The 21611-nt window shown below is 34.3% G+C and overlaps 2 protein-coding genes across 3 annotated transcripts; both read left to right on the forward strand.

The window, feature by feature from the left end:
• Nucleotides 1-1753: 1753 nt before the first annotated feature.
• Nucleotides 1754-9218, forward strand: LOC133865941 (chloroplast sensor kinase, chloroplastic). 2 transcript variants are annotated; one of them, XM_062302472.1, is made up of 9 exons: nt 1754-2204; nt 2610-2774; nt 2888-3196; nt 4425-4490; nt 4588-4656; nt 4745-4837; nt 6924-7144; nt 7505-7778; nt 8602-9218. In XM_062302472.1, the coding sequence occupies exons 1-9, from the start codon at nt 1791-1793 to the stop codon at nt 8854-8856; spliced, it is 1866 nt and encodes a 621-aa protein (XP_062158456.1). In that variant the 5' UTR covers nt 1754-1790; the 3' UTR covers nt 8857-9218. The 2 variants fall into 2 exon arrangements, with proteins under 2 accessions (XP_062158456.1, XP_062158463.1); XM_062302479.1 differs by lacking the exon at nt 8602-9218 and having other exon boundaries at nt 7501-7659.
• Nucleotides 9219-10388: 1170 nt separating this feature from the next.
• On the forward strand, nt 10389-10793 carry LOC133858441 (uncharacterized). Its single transcript, XM_062293911.1, has one exon. The coding sequence runs from the start codon at nt 10389-10391 to the stop codon at nt 10791-10793; it is 405 nt and encodes a 134-aa protein (XP_062149895.1).
• Nucleotides 10794-21611: the final 10818 nt, after the last annotated feature.

A 21611-nucleotide genomic window follows, 5' to 3' on the forward strand; every position in this document is an offset into this window, starting at 1 on the left:
TTTGGCCGCGAGCCGTTAGGATCCCTGGTCAAAACTTTGAAGGCTTTACTACTACTCTACCTGGAGGGAAAATTTTCCAAGTATGGGTTCGATTTTTAGGCGAGATATACTCTAATACTCCAAAATTAGGGTCGCTGTTTCAGGTAAGATAACACAGAGAGAGAGAGAGAAGCTTCATAAAAAATTAGGGTCCCCGAGACCTATTCATCCATAGATAGTAAATTATCCACTTTTTAGAATCAATTAATCTCCATTTGGTGCAAAAATGAGAGAAGCTTCGTAAAACTTTTTGAAAAATGATAGCTACACTTGGTCCGTGACATAAGCTTGATAAATTTATTGGAAATGATGGCTTCACTTGGTCCGTGTGGATCGTGTCCTTCTTTTATTTTTCTACTTTTTAAAATTAATATTCAATCTGTAGAGCTCATATTAAAATATACTAAACTCTACAAATTAAATAATAATTTTAAAAAGTAAAAAAAAATAAGAGAATGATGAAAGAATAAAATGAATCATTCCCTGTCTAGCCAATTTCAAAACAATGTAATGCACACAGGTTAAATGTCAAAATTTCATCTACCATTTGGCCTCAAAATTAATTAAAACAAAGAAAAAAGAAAAAAAGAGGTAACCATATTAATGTGAATCACTATTTTCAAAATGGTGAAAATATGGACCTCTAATAACAAAAACCTATATAAGCTGCACTTAAGACAAATATAAATTATATGTGATAATATGACACCTAAAGTTGCCAGCGTAACCTGTAGATTTGAAATCAGTGCTTCTACACGTGTACAAATGTACAATATTATTCTATATTTTTGTATTGCCCATAATTTCTAACAACATTCTATATATAGTCTTAGCAAGATGGGAAAGGGTTAATGATTTATTAGGTGTGAAATAATACAATGTTTAAGGAACTCTTGACGTTATCGAAGTAAATGATCAACAATAAGAACATTCTAATACGTTGTGGATTCTTATCAAAGACTTGTATAATTTAATGGTGCCATGTGAATAGCTAAAAACATATAAAGTGTATGATTAACCCAATAAAAAAAGTTTCATAAGCCAACAAGAGGCTACACCAATTCTTCCTTAATCCTTATTGCCTACTAAGATCCCTTGTTTGGGAGGCAAAAGATCTTCTTTCTAAGAGTTTGAAACTATGATATGTCTAAGAGGTCTAATATTGAAATAGTTTTAGAGGTTTGTCTTGACTTTATTTGTGTCAACAAACAATTCAAAATGCCTCAATTATTTTAAATTGAGTTTCGGTCCCGATTTGAAGCACTTTTTTTTAATACAAAATAAGTTATTCATATATAAAAACTTTAAACACATGAGCGGACCTAGCCCAACCCAATTTTTTTAAAAAAAAAAATTCGCCCTGGTCTAAACATAAATATGGTTATTTTTTTGCTAGCAACATGTATAAATACAGTTGTATTCATATATAATGCCTCACAAAATGTATATTTTTGTTATTTTCAATTAGTAGAGGCTCACGAATGGTCAAGATTGTAATGATTTTGGAAATTTGTGCAATTATATAATTATCCATACAAAAAAGAAAGAACCATCCAAGCAGAAAGGAAATTTGTGCAATTATTATATAAATAATTAAATATCCATACAAAGCCAAGCGGAAAAGGATGCAAAGGCGGGTCTTTATACACAAGTAAACCAAACGGCGTCGTCGAGTGTTTTAAAAATGTCGTCTATTTGTTTGTATTATCTTTTGGTTCGCCCACTCCTCCTCCTCTCTCCCATCGGGTACAATGTTACTCTTTGCAATTCCTCCTCAACCACCTCTCTCCAGCCCACACTCTCACACCTGTGCCCTCCATTTCTACACCTCCCTTCACTCTCTCGGACCAAATACTCACAGAAGACGCTCCTTCCTCCTCTTCGCCCGCTCTTCCTCTCCCTCTTCGCTCGCAAGCTCTAGCCCAAGCCACACGCTCCGCCACGTGTCCCAAGACGACGATGAGCCCGACGGAGCCATGGTCTCTTCCGCCTCCGCCCTCGCCTCCGCCATTCGCAGAGCCTCCACCTCGCCCGTGGAGTTCATGCAGCGGATCGACAAGGACCAAAAGAGTCGCCTCGTCCTCCCGAGCCCCGATTTTCAGAGACTCTGCGTCGAGCAGCTAGACCTCTTTCGCCGAATCGTCGATCCCGACGCTCTGCTCACGGTCTGTCAGTTACTCAGTCTGTCCGTTTTTCCATTAGCTCTGTTTGGCTGCCGAGAAAATTTCAGGTGTTTTAGCTAAAATAAGTGAGGGATGAATATCTCTGGAAACAGTCTCCTCAAATCCTAACTACTATGTTCAAATTAAGTATATTAGATTTTACCGCCTCTGCATTTATCACATGCGTAATGCTGAGTTCATATTTTAGAATATTCTTAATTTTTCTTGAATTCATTGCAGACCACTTAAAATCTGTACAATTAATATGAAAATAGTGGTTAGGAATTGAGGAAGTTGAGTTCCGTAAGAATTATGATCCAAAATGGAGCAGCATTTTGATCTGGAAAATGTTATTAAATTAGATTAAGCTTATTTTAGAAAGAAAAGTAATTAAAGTGGTTTATGTAGGTCTATGTAAGACCAGCTGGTAGTTATGTCATGGACCGTCTAGAGCTACGTCGTGTTACTGTTTATCCTGGAGGAGTGGATGTATCTGACACTGTTATCATAGTCGGCAATTTCAGTATTCCGACAGGTTTGCGCGCAGCAGAAGCTGCACTCTCCAATCAACAAGTATGATATTTTTTATTTTGGTGTGTCACTCACTGGCTTTCAATTTTTGCTCGTTTTTGTTAATGATGGTTATTATTGATTGAATTGAATTGAATTTCAAATTGAAATTGTAGGTAGAAGTTGTGCCTGAGAATAGGGCTGTGGTTTTTCCAATGGTGAAACATCCATTTGTGTTGGGATTCTTGGTTGCCGAGCTTGCGATGGAAATGTGTGGGAATGAAGAGAGTGAAGGGCACGATTTGATTCACTGTTCACCTTCTCCAGAGGAAGCATATGCTTCGCCTCTCAGCTCGGGTATGAAATCATGGGAAATTCAGAGTGTCAAGGAAGAGCCGAAGAGAATGTACAGGTTTAGTGCTGAGCAAAGAGCAAATGCTATCAACATAGCTCGGTCTCTAGCTATGGCTTATGTTATGGATCAGGTAGATAACTTGTGTCTTTCTCTGGCATTGTATTTTGGAAATAGAGTGGTAGTACTTTGTGACAATGTGGCATTACTCGTTAGAGTGCCGTTTAATGAAAGAGGACAAAGACTGAATGTTTATTCTGTTGTTTAATATATGTGGTTGAAGTTGCCTCTGCTCTTGGTATTGATGTCCCCAACCGATGCTTGCTCATATGCTTGTCACCTACAACTGGTTATATGAACTCACGTTAAGATTTTTTTTTTTTAATAAGAGAATTTTATAAAAAGTGTAAGGTGACCCTAAAGTACACCGGAAGTATACACAAGGACACCAAAGACAAGTAAGAAAAAAAATAACCGGAAAAAGACTAAAAAGAAACCCACAACCCAACATCACTACTTTCTTTTGCCTTTACCAAGGCTAGACCCTTCATAATTAATAGAACACTTCAAGTTTTTCAGTTCCCTATGGCATTTTGGCTCGGAAGCAGAACCTGCCTTCAAAAGAGGGAGAGGGACCCGAGACAACCCATCCAACACCTGGGGGAAAGACCACGCACCCATCAGAAACAAAGCAACAGCTGCATCTTCTCTAGCCTTCTAGTCCTGAGGAAAAATTCCATCACCCTCCCACGGATAATCATCACCGTCCTCGACCCAAGAAATATCTTCCTCCTCAACTGATTCATCACCCTCCTCAACCCAGTCAAGACAATCCTCTCATCCGAGTTAATCCCATCATACCAATCCAAAAGTCTCGGAGACGCCGTAACCTCATGATTTGAGACCTTCAAAGCAAACTCTGAGGACTGAAGAACGACCCTCAACACCAGACCCACGTTAAGAATTCTAATTATGCTAATTGAGTTTGACACATTTTACAAAAACTTCATAATAAGAGTGCTAAACTGACAGTATAACTGTATAAGCAAGGAATTCAAGTCTGTAAAGTGCTTTAATGGTTGCCTGGGGAAACTTTGGCCTCTATAAATATCAATTTTAGTTCACTCTGTATGTTTTTAATCATCTGCTATCAGTTGGGTTTAAAACTGATGAGTTTGAGTTGTAGCTTTGTAATCACCTTGGTTATAATTCTTCTTACTTGTTTTTTATTGTTTTGACTGCGTTGCATGTCACTCTATAAGTTTTTGGCATATTTGGGTTTTACACTTTTTTTATTTTATTTTCTTTTCTTTTTTCTTTTTCATTCCGAACACTTGCTAACTTGCTTGCTTCTTCCACAGAAAGCAATGTTACTCAAGCAATCATCGTGGCAAAATAATGTCAGGATGAGCAATCTCGTTGAGCAAGTAAGCTGTCTTGCTTTTTTTTTTTTGTTGCTGTTTGGTTTCTACAGTCGTTTATTAAACTTATTGTGATTGTCCTTGCATTAAAATCTCTCAACAGATTCGTGGTCCTCTTTCTAGCATCCGGACTTTAAGTAAGATGCTGTCTATTCAGCTGAAGAGAAGTGAGGTACATGTGCTACTTTGCGTATTTAATCTGGAATCCAATCATTATGTTTTTATTTTTAAACTTATATCTGTAATAAATGATCTGGCAGATTGCTTATGACATTGTCGAAGACATGCTGGTGCAAGGTGATCATATGAGAGATACCCTTCAACAAATCCAGGATGCAGTTTACTTGACAAAGGTTCTCTCTCTCTCTCTCTCTCTCTCTCTCTCTCTCTCTCTCTCTCTCTCTCTCTCTCTCATGCATAGATGCACACACATTCATAGTCTTTTCGTCATTGCTTCTTGTATGCTATTCATTTAGGTGCCATTGTTTTGTTCAGGTGTAGTTGTATTCTAATTAAGAAATCTTTTTTAAAGAAATTGTAACATGTTCTTTTTCGGTTGTTTTTTTTTTGGAAAATTTCTAAATCGATTCCTAGGGTAAATTTAGCCTTGTATCAAATTGGTGATTGAGGTACATAAATTATATTAAAAGATCATTGGGGTAACATCTTTTATCAAACTAGTCCCTCTATACCTCTTCCGTTAGTTTTTGTTGACGGAGACCGTGACATGATAGTGTTTGTCTACATCATCATCAATATCATCTCGTCATGTAGGCTAAATGCTTATAAAACTTGATACGTGAAAAGGCAAAAAAAAAAAAAAAAAAAAAAAAAAAAAAAAAAAAAAAAAAAAAAAAAAAAACAAGAAAGGAGGAAGGATGCAGCCACCCCCTTGGCTCGACAACCCTCAAAATCGGCCCTCTGGCCTGGGGGCCAAACCACCTAGCCTTTGGGGATGATTGACCACCCCCAAATTTGGCCTTTACGGGTGGCCGAACAGCCCCTCTGACTTTTGGGGTGGTTTGGCCACCCCCACCACATTTGTCTGCTAAGGGAGTAGTTGCGTTCCCTCTCTTTTTTATGCCATGTGTCAAGCTGACTCGGCATTTAGTTTACATGGAAAGACAATATTGGCAATGATGTGGACAGCCAGTTTGAGATAAGATGTTACCCCAAAAATAGTTAAGATAATTTTTGCACCTTAGGGATTGATTTGATACAAGGCTAGACCCCCTGGATCAATTTAGTAATTTTCTGTCTCCTTTTTTTTCTTCCTTTTTTTTCAACTATGAATTTTATGGCTACTAGGTTGTTAAGAATCCTACATTGTTAAGGTATACTTGGGTTGTAGGCTTTATAAGCTTTGAGCAAACCTCTTCCTTTAAGGTGCATTTTGTAGAAGAGTAAGGCTCAATGGACTTTATCATGGTATTAGAGCTTCAGAGCTCTGGATAATGTTGGGCATTCCCTCCTGTTGTACACGTGTTTGGACAATAGTGCCACACGTGAGGGGCATGTTAAGAGTCTCACATTGCCAATGTATACTTAGGTTGTGGGCTTTATAAGTCTTGAGTAAACCTCTTTCCTTAAGGTGTCTTTTGTGGAGGAGTAAGGCTTAATAAACTTTATCATAGGCTATATTAGAATGGGAGCCTGCATATTCAAGTAATCTTCGTAGTCAATCGGACAAAGTGAAAGATTTAGAGACAAAGAGCTAAGTAACGTTAAACCCTAACTGAATTGGAATCCACCAGGACAAAGAGAAACTCTCTTAAGTACTTTAATTCAAAAGTGGAATAATGAATTAACGATGATTATGAAGTCTAGAACATGCCTTTAATAGGTTACAACCCTGAACCCAATAACATAAAATTACAAAATAACCATTAAAAACTTGATAAACATACAAAAAATAATGAGAAAAACCTTAGCTGCGATCAGATCTACTTTCGCATTCAAATGCCACTTCCCACACTGACACACCGTTGGCTGGATGAGATATGTTCGAATGGCTTTAGAGCACCATTTGAACACCTTCCTTTCCTAGCCTTTTTCCTCTTAAATCTTTGCGCATAATATTCTCTTGCAAATTCTGATTGAATGTCCTATGTCACAATCACCTGTTTTGTGTTATGAATCTTAAGCTCTTCTAAGCATATTTATTGATAAGGATGGATTTTTCAAATGACTGGGATAACATGGCTAACTCTTTAGACGCTGCTGGCTGCACCTATTCCATTGCCTCATCTTTTGTCACTTGATTATTGATTGTTTTGCTATTTTAGTAAAGACTAAATTGACTCTCTTGTTTACTTTTTGTCTACCAGAAGCCCCCTTAGCACCTACTTTTAAAAAATGTTTTTTTTTTTGGAGAGCTCTCTTAAGTAACTTCTCTGTGAAGTATTTCTGACATTATTATGTTGTGATTTTTTTTTGTAGGCTAATATAGTGCACTATAACGAAGAAACGTTGAAGAAAGTGCATAGTTCAACTTATACCCATGAGTCAGTGAGGTCTCAGTTACCAGATAACTTTTCAAGGGATGGTTCCAGAAATAAGATGCAAAACTCTAGCAAGCCACTTTCTCTAAATGCTGTAGCCAAGGATTTAGAGATGCCCCTCCCACCTCTGGCTCTTGCTCCTCTACAACATGGAATTAGGTAAATTGGGACTCAATGCTGTGGATGGAGAGGGCTCCAGCACCCTCTCCCATTAACAGTATATTATAAGTTTTGATTCAAAGTTATATTATATATAATTACCCTCTTCCATTAACTGTATATTAGAAGTTTTGATTCAAAGTTATATTATATATATGTAATTTTTATTTATTTTTCTTCCTGGTATCTTCCTTTTTCTTGTTTTGTTCTTTCATTACGGTAGTCCATCTAAGGAGAACCTAAGCAAACTCCAAATCCATTTATCTTTTCTAAATGCAAGATATTTTAAATTTGATCTCATTCATTAGTCTTAAATTTGAAAATTTCCTTTTGCTTATGTTCTTTCTTTATGTCAGGAAGACCATGCAGTGTTTCTGATGTGTTGGCAGATCTGGTTGAGGCTGTTAGACCTCTTGCCCATAAGCAGCAACGTATGGTAGAACTAAGTAAACTCTCAGATCCCTTACAAGTTGCTGTGGAAGAACCTGCGTTGCGCCAGGCTCTGAGCAATTTGATTGAGGGTGCACTGTTGCGTACACATGCTGGAGGAAAGGTTGAAATTGTGTTTACTGGAGCACCTGCTGGTGGTACTCTTGTAGTTATTGATGATGATGGGCCTGATATGCACTATATGGTAAAAATAGTGAATTCTCCACTCTGCCAACTTTTTTCAAATACCAAAACTAGACATTGTGGAGTCCCTTCTCTGTGTTATATATGCATATGTATACTTATGAAACTTTAATAGGAAAATAGGTCCAAATTAGTGCCCGTCTTTACAAGAGAATACAGCAACAACTGTAGACCTTAACTAAAAGCATATTCTTACAATAAAATAGGCTAACTACCCAATAAGCCGTATGAACTAGGTATTTCACGGGCCTGTTATGTAAGTTTCTGGCATAATAGTAGGTTTAAGATAGAAACCTTGACACTCACTGAGTGAGAAAGAGAGAGATACATCCACTCATAAGGGTGTATGTCAGTAGGCTGAGGGTGATAATGGCCCTCCTATATATAGCACGCACTAATTTAAATTGAATCCTTTTAAAATTATGCTTTGGCCCCTCCATACTTTTGAGATATTATCCAAAACTTGCCGAATAATAAGTGCCTTCATTCCCCCCTCCCCTGAACTAATCCAGACTTCTCTAGATCCAACACTTGCGCACTTTGAAAATTGAAATGGTGATTGGTTTGTGATCATTACTATAAACATAAACAGTACCTGTTATCGTCCACATAATTTTATATCTAAAAATATAAAACTTCTATTAATTTCTTTTCTGCTTGGAGTGGTTACTTTATGAGTAAAAAATGTGAGGAACTTATGTTGCTAACATAAAAAACAGTAACAGAAGTTACGGTCAATAGATCATTACCTTTATAGTTCCTATAGTCTAGTTTTTACCTCGATTGTTGATTAGATGAGATTTTATTGTTGCATTGGCTTGCAGACACAAATGCACTCCCTCACGCCATTTGGAGCAGATCTCTTCTCAGAAGATATGGTTGAAGACAGCATGACATGGAACTTTGTTGCTGGGCTAACTGTTGCTCGTGAGATACTTGAGAGTTACGGCTGTGTCATCCGTGTCATATCTCCCCGGACCACAGATGCTGCCCTTGGAGCTGGAGGAACTCGGGTAGAACTCTGGCTTCCATCTTTTACAGATTTAGCTGATTTAAATGGCCACGCTCAGGAGGGATAGCAAGGATTTGAAATGTCGACGGCAGGGATCTTTCTTGGAATAGAGGGAATGCATCCCTTGTTCAGTTGAAGAGAATGAGGTGGTATAGAATTCATAACTTCTTGCCTGGTCGGTGCATATTCTGTTTGTGATTTCAGGGGTTGCTGTATACTGTATAGTTTATTGGTCTGCTTGTTTGTCCTCTTACTACAAGCACGGACATTGAAAAAGTTGTAAATAGCTTAAAGGTTATTGGAGGCAATATTAGTTCAAAGATGATGTTGGATGATTATCTTCAGCTGCATCTAAGAAAGTACAAAACACTCACCACTGGCTGGTTGTGTATCATATGTAGTTAAATGGAATCTGCTTTATTTCTGAAATTGGCACTGAAATTGCACTTTTTCGAATATTGGGATAAATGAAAAATAAAAAAATATTATATATATATATATATAATAAAAAAATGGAGGGGTGATCGTGTCACTTCAGACATGCTCATTAACGAGGGAGAGGGATCATGGTGCTCGATGAATGATGACAACTATTTTTTTTATCACTGGCTCTGATTTACTGTTAATTCATTTTGAATATGCCTGATCAGTTTTGATACTGGGTTTGTGACTCAACCAATTTCCAAAATCACAATGACAATTGATTTGGAATTTGCCTGAACATGTTTGGGTTTCTTCATTTTTTTTTTTCTTTTTTGTGGCTTCCAAAATGAAATCTTATGTGGCTTCATTTGAACGGTTATTCAAACAAAGAAAAAAATCAGAATAAAAATAGATCTAACAGAGTTAATAGAAAGGCATTACTTACAGAAATTTTATGATACCATTTGAGGTTATCAAGGCTTCATAATTTAGAGTTGTGTTAATTTGGTATATGGAAAATGCTTGGATTACTACAGTTTTTACTAAAATTCTTTACAAATTCACGTAAGAGTGCATATATCAATATTTATCACGTCAATTAAATTAACTAATTAAATTGACAAAGATGTTGACTGTCGCATGAGTTTGTAAATGGTTGTAATTAAAAGTTACAGTACCCCTTATTACTAATTATTTAGCGACTAACGTGATAAATGTAACATCCATCAATTAATTTGTAAAGGGTTAATATTAAAACCCGATATTAAAAAGGGTAGGTATATATTTTACAAACTTTATTACTATTCATTTCCAAATTGAAGTGGATGTTTAGTTGTCCTCAATATTATATTCCTCATCGATCGTCTCTCTCCACCCTCTAATTTGTTTCCATATTTAGTAATCCCGCACTTTGTGTGAGGCATAGGCTAATTATTTTATTGAAAGACAAGCATTTCTTAAGGCTTGCCGTGCGACTTGACCGGAAAAATAGGTCCCAGTAGTACTGGATCAAGCTCGACCTTGTATTCCAAGTTGGCATTCGTGTACACTCGCTAACCTCCTAAAAATGGTGTCGCCCACAAGTTTCTGAGCCATGATTACTATATAAGTCGGAAGAAATGGCTGCTATAAGCACAGGGACGACTGCAAAAACATTTGAAGATGAAGAGCACGACAATGGCCAAGTTTTATTGTCTCGCACTCGTCCTTGTCTTAGCCTTTGGCCTGAGTAGCTCCGTCAGGGTGCCACGTACGAGAAAGCACTATGTGAAGTTCATCAACAACCTTAACAACAAAGTGCTTAACGTCAACTGCAAAAACCTGAACCCCTACATCGATCTCAACCTTCACATTCTTCTGCCCAAGGAGGAGTACGAGTTCAACTACAACGTAACGCGCTCCATGGCTTTCAGCTGCGATCTGCGACATGGGTTTACCAGCTCGGTTTTCGCCGTCAGTGATAAAGTAACCAAAAGAGACTGCGGTGGAAACCACTGCATTTGGAAAGCAGAAGACACTGGAGTGTACCTGCTTAACCGCAGAACCAACCAGTACAAATTCAAATATGGATGGGGAAAGTGATCATTAAGGTTATAACGTCAGGAAGACAAAATTTTTTGGCTACATGATTGGAGTCCGAGTTTTTTTTTTTTTTTTTTTTCATTTTATCAAATAAAGATATATGCATGTAAAAGAGAAATATATAAGTCTCTCAATGTGGTTTTCCTTTTTATTTTCGGTACTTTTCTTCTATATGTTTAATTTATGTCGTTTTGAGTTGTTCCTTCTGTCCAAAGGGATGACCGGAAAATGCATTTTTGAATGTATCCATCCAAAAAAAAAGAATTTGGAATGCAAAAGCATTACATTACTGATTTATTTTTTTAAAATAATAATAATAATAAGAGTTTTTTGATTGATGGATATGACAAGTACACATGACTATTTTTTTCCTAATTAAGTACAATGAAGAAATGGAAGAAAAAACTTACATAAAATTAAAAAAATATATATATATTGTTGAAAAAGTACAACTAAGGGTGCGTTTTGGATTGTGATTTTGTAAATAAAAAGTATGATTTTAAACCAAATCGTATAAAATGAATCATTTGAAAATTACGTTTTTAAAAATTTGTGATTTAAAAAAGCAGAAAAGGTAATGGGTGTTTTTTTTAAAATACAAAATTTTAAAGGTTAAACTGTAATTTTTCCAAGCACTTAACTACGTTTTTAAATATCATTTTTTCAAATAACATATTTTAAAAACTCACTTTTTTAAATTGTAAACTCAAATTGACACTAAGCAATACGGCATAATTTTTAAAAATGATTGGAAATGGGCCAGAAAAAAAAAAAAAGAAAAAGAAAAAAAAGAGATTGGTCTAGGCTGCCTAGCCCATCTGGTTCTTGGGCTCACAGGCTAAGAGATGGGCCACCTTAAACAATGGTTCGAGAGGCAATAGAGTGGGGAAACTGTATGAGAAAACACATATTGTTTGAACACCGGGAGAGAGAGTTTGATTCAATTGCATGATCACATAGTTTATCACTTGTAAAAGTCGAATACAAATCAATCATGAAATGGTAATAATATTTAAAGCTCCTATTATTAGTGCGAGGATTAATTGTGTGTATATATATATATATATATATGATTCTAATCATCTCTGCATTAATGCACTTGACAATTCGTATAAAATCCATTTGAGTTTGTTTCAATTCATACTCTAAAAGGACGCGTACAAAATCAAAATAATGATATGTAACAGCATTCACAGTAGCTTCTTTAAATGTGGTCTGTTCTCTAAATTTTAGAAAAAATTTCAATAAAGTTACAAAAACACATTCATAGTAGCTTTTCTAAAATTTTCGTTTCCCTATAAAGTGCATTGGGAAGCACAATTCACTTCCCATTTAATTATTTATTCATAAAATATATTATGTCCCTCCTACTTTATCTTCTTTTTCCTACTTTTAATTAACGTAAAAGTAAAAAAGAAAAAAAAAATCTTAATAATATAGGAAAAAATAAAAGAAAGCTGCTGTGTGGTGTTTTTTGATAAAAAAAGTAAAAAATAGTTTTTTTCCCTATATTTAGGGAAAATGGTTGAGAAGCTGCTAGAAATGCTCTAAGACTTCTATTTTGTGATTTTTGACTAGAGCTTCTCATTTTCCCTAAAAAAAAAATGCTTGAAAAAAAAAATGATTTTTCTTAAAATGTTTTACAGGCAAATTTTAATTCATACTTATCAAAGGCACTATTTATCGTCTTAATTGATTGTTTTGGTAACACCATCGATCACTTACATAGTTGGGACACAGGGATTTCTAGTAACTAAGAAGTACGGAGGGTACTTTAGAAATATTGAGATTGACAGCAATTTCTATTCAATTGCAATGGGCAATTTCAAAGAATTCCTATCCATTTTAAAGGCCATGGTTTTAAAAACCATAATTTCACGCTTATTTATTTATTTTCGCTTATTTTTTCAAAGGGGAAACTATCAAAACTATGAGTAAATAAAATGAATATAATGATACACAGTAAAAGTAAAAGAGGGGACCGAAAAGTAGATGAACGTATCAAAACTTAGAAAATTTTGTGCATAATAGTTTAGATTGTTTTGAATTATCAATATGTTAAAAAGATGAACTTTATCCGCATGAGATCTAATCCCATATTTATATTCTATTTATGAGTTTAATATATTAAGTTTGTTGGTGCAGTTTTCATTCAGCAGCTAGTCGATCCTTGCAAAATAGTAAGGTTAAACAAAAGAGCTTGTCAAGAGCAAACCAACGGGAAATAGCCCTAATGTCTAAATTAGTTATCTCTAGGGAGATGAATAAAAACTGAATTTAGAGCACTTACAAGATGATAAAGGGGCCAAAAGATCCTCCATACTTGGTCTTGTTGCTGTTTATGTAGAGGCTAAGCATACAATGTCGTTATCATGGCTAATCCCCCTACTTCCCTAGATCCGTGGACTAAGGGATGGCGTTGGCAAGGCCGAACGGCACGTGTTAGCAAGCTGTAGTACTTGAACCTTTTAAGTGAAAGGAGTGATGGGACATGGGTCAAGTCCGAGCATTGTAGAGTCGTAGACGAACGAGCAGTACTACGGAGGAGTAAAATTTCCGGATGGATTCCGAAAATTTTACTTCATCTAAGCTTTACCCTAGACGAACAGGTGCACTGCAATCGTACTATGATACTGCCGAGTTTAACTTGAGGTGCATTCATGATTTTTTTTCAAAGGTCTTGTCACTTAATGATGGGATCCCAAAATCCATTCTATCAATCAGGCTTTATGCAATGATTGGGGCAAGCGATCAAGTCTAACCCTCGATCAATGGTAGACCTAGATGGGAGAGGCTTTGTATAGGATATTGATCAACTATTTAGATCTTGAGTCGGCGAATGTTGATGATGAGTTCCAATCGCTGGTGGGCTTCAATTGACTGGGCTCCTCGATTGTGATCTGGGCCTTAGCGAGAGGCCCACTTCCCAACAAAGTTTATAATAAGGTTGATATACCCCAAATATGGCTTTGTCAAAACATTCATAATGAACTCTCTACTTCTAACTTTTTTTAAATTTTTTTTTTAACAAAACTCACAAAATACACATGTAAAGCTCTTCATGTGGTGTGCGTGTAATGGTTTACTTCCCACTAAAAACAATTTATTTAGGCGTAAAATTGTGGATTTTAATCTTTGCCCTTGCTGTAACAATGACTCAAAAACAGTTTTTCATGTCCTCTGGAAATGTCTAGCTGCTCAAAATGTCTAGGGTAGGAGTTTAGTGCAATTTCTGAAGTGTTCTTTCATCGGAGATAATTTTATGAAGTTGGTGGAGTACTGTATAGAGCGTTTCTCGTATGAAGATTTCGATCTTATGGCGATCTTTCGAAGAATTTGATTACGTTGAAATCAATTTATCTTTGATAATATTTTCACTCCCCCTCAAACTGTTTTCAAGGAATCAATGGAATCACTTGATGATTTCCGCAAGTACAATAAAAAAGAGGAGGATTTAGTGATTTCTAGGGGGGGGGGGGGGGGGGGGGGGGGGATTCTAGTTCTCTATTATTACTCAAGGGGTGGCAACCTCCGCTTGCTGGAATTATAAAGGTGAACTGGGATGCTTCTTTGCTAGTTAAGGAGCGTCATATTGGTATTGAGATTGTGGCTAGAGATGAATATGATAACTTTTTAGGTGCACGGGCTATCACGAAAATGGTTGTGACTACACCGAAAGTGGCTGAAGCTATAGCGGCCTTAGAAGCGATTTTATTTTGTAAGCAGGCTGGTTTCTTCAATGTTCTCCTTGAAGGGGATGCTAAGCAAGTGGTAAATGATGTTAATCATGGTTCTCTAAACCTGTCAACGGCAGGCCATTTTATTGAGGGGATCATTTCAGAAATGCAAGGGCTCAGGTATGCATCTTTGGTTTATGTGGGTAGAGAGGCTAATAATGTGGCCCATTGCTTAGCAAATGAGGCATCTAGTAAGGTTGTTGATTTAGTTTGACTTGAGGATATACCTCATTGTATTTTGCATGCACTACTTAAGGACTGCTCTTGTCCCTAGATCCTTTTTTAAGGATCAGTTTTATTCTCAATGAAGAAGTTTCAACGTTGTTAAAAAACAAAAAACAAAATAAAACAAAACTCTTTACTCAATGTTAAATTTAATTCTAGTCAGTAATGCTCTCTAAATGTAAAGAATCCAAAAGTGAAAGTTAAAGATTTTTTAATGTTTATTTTCTCTTTCATACTTTTTCTTATTTCCTCTCAACTAAAGTAAGTTTTTAATGCAAAGAGTTCAAAAGTTAGTTTCATCAATAAAATAAGATATTTAATTAAAGTATATAAATATTTAAAAAGTTTGATGTTTAGTGGTTTTGAAAAATAGCTAGCTAAATCAACCAAAATAATTTTTTTGGGTTAAATTTAATTATTATTACTATTATTTTTTTTTGGAAGAGTTTAATGTGATCAATACTCTCTATACATCTTGTGAGCTCATCATGACTAGAGGTGGAAGTGGAACATCCAAACTCCACTCATAATTAATTAATTATTATAAATAAATAAATAAAACCTCCATGACTACGCTGGTGGCTGGCCTAACTCCAAAACCCGTTGGATCTTCCTACAAGTCTATTGCTGCAGCCTGCAGTTTCCAAGCTCTTTCCTACAAGCTAACTCAATCACTCCAAAGTCCTAACAACCCACTTAGTCTTCGGAAAAAAAGAAAAAAAAAAAGAAAAAAAGACCCACTTATTCAACTTTGCAACTCAAAATTTCATAAGAACTCATGAGTACTTTGATTAAAGAGATGATGAGATGAGATGAGATGATGAGTATATATATACAAATATATCATAAGAATGAGTAATTGACATAACATAATCGAATACAAATCGATTAACTTAAGCTTTTCAGTTAAGTAGTGTCATATGTATATATATTATGATTTCATTAAAAGAACTCCTTATAGGATTATAGGATTAAAAGATATTTCATAATCGAAAACAAATTTTAGGATTATTGGTTTGTTAATTGTTTTGCTTATTTGAATGATTGAGACTGATTTTAATTAGTTGGATGAGATGGATTTGATAAGACAGTGATGATTGATTCAAATTTGCAAGTAATTAGTAAGAATTATGAGATGGATTTGATAACATAGTGATTGATTTAGGCAGGGTAGTCATTTGAGAATGATCTGCTGTATTAAAAAGTGAAAGCTCCTCAAATATGAATGGTTAACAAAAAATCAATTGTCCTAATTAATAATTATGCTGTTCACCAAAGTTGAACTTTTACGTAAGGCATTCATTCATGCCCACGGCCCACTTTGCTTTTTCCACGCCCAAATTTAATTTTGGTCTCTTTTACCATGCATCAACCTACTTGAGAACTCAAAAATATTGCTTGTTGATATAAATTGCTCGTCGATCATTTCCTTTTGACAAAACGAATAAGAAATTCTTTTTTTTTTTTTTTTTTTACATGTTCATACAAGAGGGAGAGAAAAATTCAAATTAATGACCTCCGCTTCATGAGGCGTGATCCCTAACTAATTGAATTACCCTTTGGAAATATAAGAAATTCTTCTTCATGTAAAAAAGGGTACAAACTTAGAGAAATGTTATTTTTACATTTTTTCGTTTTTTTTTTTTAAAAAAAAAAAAAAAAAACTTACTATTCAATCATTTTCAGTACATTTTCATACAAATTTATTGATTGATTTGAAAAAATATGTATAAGAGATGTATATATAATAGGTCACAAACTTAAAGCACATTTTTTTTTTCTAACTTGGTTTTTTCTTTTTCTTTTTCTTTTTTGGTTGAGAAATTATCTTTTTTAAATCAATCATTAGATTTGTAGGACTCATATGTGAGTCACACATATTCAATAGTTGATTTTTTTTTTTTTTTTTTTAAAAAAAATGTATGAGATATGCACATGTTCCATTTTTTTTTTTAAAAAAAATTAATTAATTAATTTTAACAAATAATAAAAAAATCCTTTAATTCCCAACAATATGGTACTCAAAATGAATCTAATACATCTCCTTATTTTCAAGAAGGATAAATACCACTAGATTACGCCAACGTCGATTTTGCAGATTCATTATAAATAATGTAGGGTTTTTTTTCTTTAATTTAATTTTATTTGATACAGTCTTCCTTTTGTTATTTTAAACCAAGCAAGAACATCTGTTAGACTATCCAAGTTAGGAGTAGAGATTCAACAACTCAACAGGGTCAACGACCTAACCAAAATTTGAATAAATCTATAATACTCTACCCTAAAATTTTGGTATCACGCCTGGTTTAAAAAATAATAATTTTACAAGTAGTTAATGAAAATGTAATTTTAAAAACGTAATTATATAAAAAAAATATAATTTTTAACATTATTATTTTATATATACACGAGAAATGTTAAATATTATTTGGTTGTATATTCAAAATCCTTATTTTTGTAAATTTATTATTGAATTTGTAAATTTATTATTGAATTTTTGTACGGAGAGAGAAGCAATGTAGGCAATTGTGAGTTTCTCCACCGTGGCCGGTGGGTCTCCACGAAAGCTGAGCCACCGTACGTGTGGAAGCAGCAGGGAAAGAGGTAGACCGAGCGAGGGGCGGCTGATTGGTTCGTACAGTGTAGTCAGAGTAGTAATGAAGCTAACGTAGGCAGTACTCAGGAGTCTTGAGGTAGGCGATGAGGTCAAAGTTGACCTTTCCAAGTTCCAGATGGTTCTTTTCTTTTCTACGACTCCTTCAATCCTTTTTATCTGCGTACTTGCCGGCCTAAATGGTGGACTGCTCGATCCACGCATACAATTAGTATTATTACTAGTCAATTAATTGGTTCATAAATATAGAAGAAAGGGAATTTGATTAGGATTCAGTCTTGTTGATTTAAAAAAAAAAAGGAAAAGAAAAGTCTCATAAATTGCCACGTGTTTGTTGTCGGTTGCCTAGTTTCCCTGAGATCAGGGATGGAACTAGAGAAGGTTCCATGGGGTCATGGGGATGTAAAAGAAAATTGTCAAAAATACTTTTAAATTTGTTGAAAAATACATTTGAAGTCTTATTTTTCAACTTTGATGTTCTTATATGCCAATGACTTGCCAAACAAAAAAACATGTATTTCAAACTCCTTTTTCTTTTTTCTTTTTTTCTCCCCTTCAAATTTTTGAAGAGATTAAAGAGTTAATAAATATTTTTAGGAGGGGAAATGGATGTATTTTTATTTTTTTAAAAAAAAAGAAGAAGATTTTCGAATAGAGTATTTTTCATATTTGTAGAGAAGGGGAAGAATTTTTCAAATTTTTGGGAGGGCCATAGAAGCTCAAAGGGTTCTTTTTCAAAATTTTAAAGAGATTAAAAGAGTTTTTTAGATTTTTAAAAAGGGCCATACTTTTTTTAAATTTATTTTTGAGAGATCTTATCCATTTCATAAATAAACAAAAACCGTTAGGATAACCTTCTTTTTTTTTTTCTTTTTTTTTTTTTAAGATAACCGCTAGGATAACTTTTAGAGAGGAGAAAGGGCAATTTTCAAAACTTGGGGGCGAAGACACCTCCTTCCCAGCTCCCCAGTGTTCCACTCCGTCCGCGTTTATAGGATATAATCGTAAATTGCTGCCTACTTTTTGCCTTTGAAATGTCAAACGATAACAAAAATCGGACCGATTTGGTCGTGGTCTTCACTTCAGCGGCTTTAATTTCTATGGACCTAATACTCTGTCCTTCACAGCTGCCTCTCGGGGGCCCACAGGTTACAATAGACTTGTTTGATAAAGATATGTACAAAACAGAATAGTAGATTGTTAATTTTAAAATTAGTAAAAAGTGATGATGTGATATAAAATAAAAAGAATTTGTATAAAAAAAAGTGAAAAAATTTTGTATTGTGTAATATAAAAAAAAAATAAAAATAAAAATATTTTAATGTTGAATTAGTGATAGAAAATATAAAAAAGTGATAAAAAAAAAAATTATATAAACAGCAACAGCATTATGCTGTTCTGTTTCATAACCTATCAAACAAGCCCAATATTACATGGCCCACATGATTTTGGCGATTCTGCTTACAAAATTTTGACCTTTTTAACCTGAAAAACAATAATGTTCAACACACACTTCACCATGCAAGTTTTTTATTAACATGATGATTCTATTAAATAAAGAGGAGTCCTACACATTTTTTTTTTAAGTGTTTGTTTATTTATATTATTATTTTTAGTCAAAGTCAATTGAAATACAGTTTTGTGGATAAAACTAAGAATAATATGAGTATTGATGTTATGATCAGACATAGCAAAGATGAGGTACCGGCAACCTTGTCCGAGTCTAAAGATCATATCATTACACCTGATATTGTACAAGCAATAACAGTTTTAAGGTCAAAGAACTTGAGTCGTGTATTGAGATTTGTTAGGATTATTTTTGGGGAGTCATTTGAGTATCTAAGGCTATCTAATTGAGGAGACACGTGGAGGTAATACACAATTTGAAGATTTGGAAGGTTCATCATGTTAGGCGTAATCTAAATAGGGCAGCTTACCGACTTGCAAATAAAGCTTTATCTTTTAGTGATATTTAATTTTTTTTTTTTTTTTTAAAAAAAAATCTCCATAGTATTTCTAATATTATCGTTGTTGAGCGTTGTACTTAATTTGTCTATTTATAAGATGTGCTTGATGCCGTTCAAAAACAAAAGTGTTCATTTTCTAACGTTGTAGTAAAATCATTATTAGATAAAATAACAAATTAATGTACATATAGCATTTTGTAATAATTTTCACTGCCATGTCAAGAAGTGAGCAATGAAGAGTATGTGTAACATTTATCTTTCATTTTCTATTCTTGTAACCACCTAAGAAAAACGTTAGCTACATTTACGATATCACTTTAAAAGGACTTACCAATTTGAAGATTCTCTAAAATCACTAAAAAATCATAGTTTTACATAGTAAGTAAGCAATGTAAGACTTAGCACTCATGAGTGTCTTTATAAATCACAGACTTTATTTTGGCTACTTATCTTCTCAATATGGAACTGAGATATTACAATCTTCATTCTTAAACCCCTGACGTTATCGTCAGAGCCACGTCGTGTAGTGCTCCAGTACCGCATGACATTCCAATTTGGCTTTGATACTATTCGTAATGACCCAATGAAAATACTAGTTACATCTGCATTATCACCTCAAAAAAATTAGTTAATTTGAAGCTTATCGTATAATCATTTTTAAATCCAAAATTCACATAGTAAATAAACAATGTAAAACTTAACATTCATGAATATCTTTATAAACCATTAACTGTATGTGAGTTACTAATATTTTCAATATAGAACCGGAGTATTACAATTTCTAAGGGGAGTTTTAATGAGTTAATTTATCATAAATGGTAAAAATTAAAAATAAAATACACTACAAAAACAATGAAGAAGATTCAAGCTGTTTAGTTTCCTCTTACAAAAGAAAGCAGTCCAATCATGTTCATACATTCGGCCAACAAAAAGAGGAGCAAAACATAATATGCTCCTTCAATGATTCAAACCCCCTTTAGGCTCATTCTGTCCCTTAAAATGCAATTAATGTCACTTTAAAAAGGTGCATAGAAGATATGGTGTGGCCGGTGGGTTGACCATTCTGTTCATTTTGTTAACTGTGACACCCTACAATATATGAAGTATTTTAATTGAAATGTGAGATAAATTGTAAAGTTAAAGTCTGTATTAATACAATATTTTGGATGGCTAAGTTGGCGGTAAGGCACTTACAAAATAAGAAAAAATTATTACGTTACGTTGGCCTAAGGTGGAGCCCGTAGGAAACTATCGATGTGTGGTGCGTTTGGGTGTTGAATATGAATATTATTCGAATACACTGCGCGAATTACGAGGTTTGACTTTGTGAGATAAAATTTGAAAATATTTGAAAAAGTTAAATAAAATATGATTTATTTTTAAAAAAAGTTGAATATTATTCAACTTTACTCAACTTTTTATACGAACCAAACACAAATTAGTTAGATATTTAAGAGATAAAACCCAATGAAAAGAGATTAGGTAAGAGAAAACGTGCATACCTCGTAATGGAGATCATTACCTTCATTTATAGGGTCTCCATTTATAGGGTTTCTATCGGTATGGTAAGTGGACTTGGTATGGCAAGGCCAAAGTAAAAGGACCAATATGGAAGGCCGCATATACTCACGAATCGCTTTTATCTAGGATGCTCCAATGGCTATTTTATTTACTCAGTCGACTTTAAATAGGCAAAACAACAAATGAGAGATATCATTCATTTTATGGTCTTGACTGTTTAAGGGCGTAAGCTTGGGTTAAGAGGAATCCAGTATACCGCATTTATATGCCGTATAGTGAATCCGCACTTTATTCTTGTGGTAGACCAAAATTATAGTCTTATTTGGGCTCAAGAGGCATTTGGTTGGGCCTAACGGGCATTTCAATAACCTTAAACTCTAATTCGTTAAATTATTGCTTATACCAAAAACTTAACACTTATTTCTTTTTCTTTTTTTTTTTTTAATCAGAAATTGCTATACATTCTGACTGTAATTTTACGGTTTACCTTTTTTTTTTTTTTTTTTTTTTTTTTTTTTTTTTTTTGTGAGCGAAGCCATTATTCAGTTAAAGCAAAAACAAAAAACCTAAAGGCAACCTTTTCATGTTCATTAAAAAAGCAATTTTTTTTCTAAGCTCATTAAAAAAAGCATTTATACTCTTGTCCTTTGTCACAACTACCTTTCATTCTCACCATTTGTGTGCGACTTGTCTGCGTGTATTTTTTGTTTTTTCAGTGGGGGTGTTTCAGACCCCTTTATTATCATAAACCACC

Source organism: Alnus glutinosa, chromosome 1 (genome assembly GCF_958979055.1).
Source record: "Alnus glutinosa chromosome 1, dhAlnGlut1.1, whole genome shotgun sequence".
NCBI classification, from domain to species: Eukaryota; Viridiplantae; Streptophyta; class Magnoliopsida; order Fagales; family Betulaceae; genus Alnus; species Alnus glutinosa.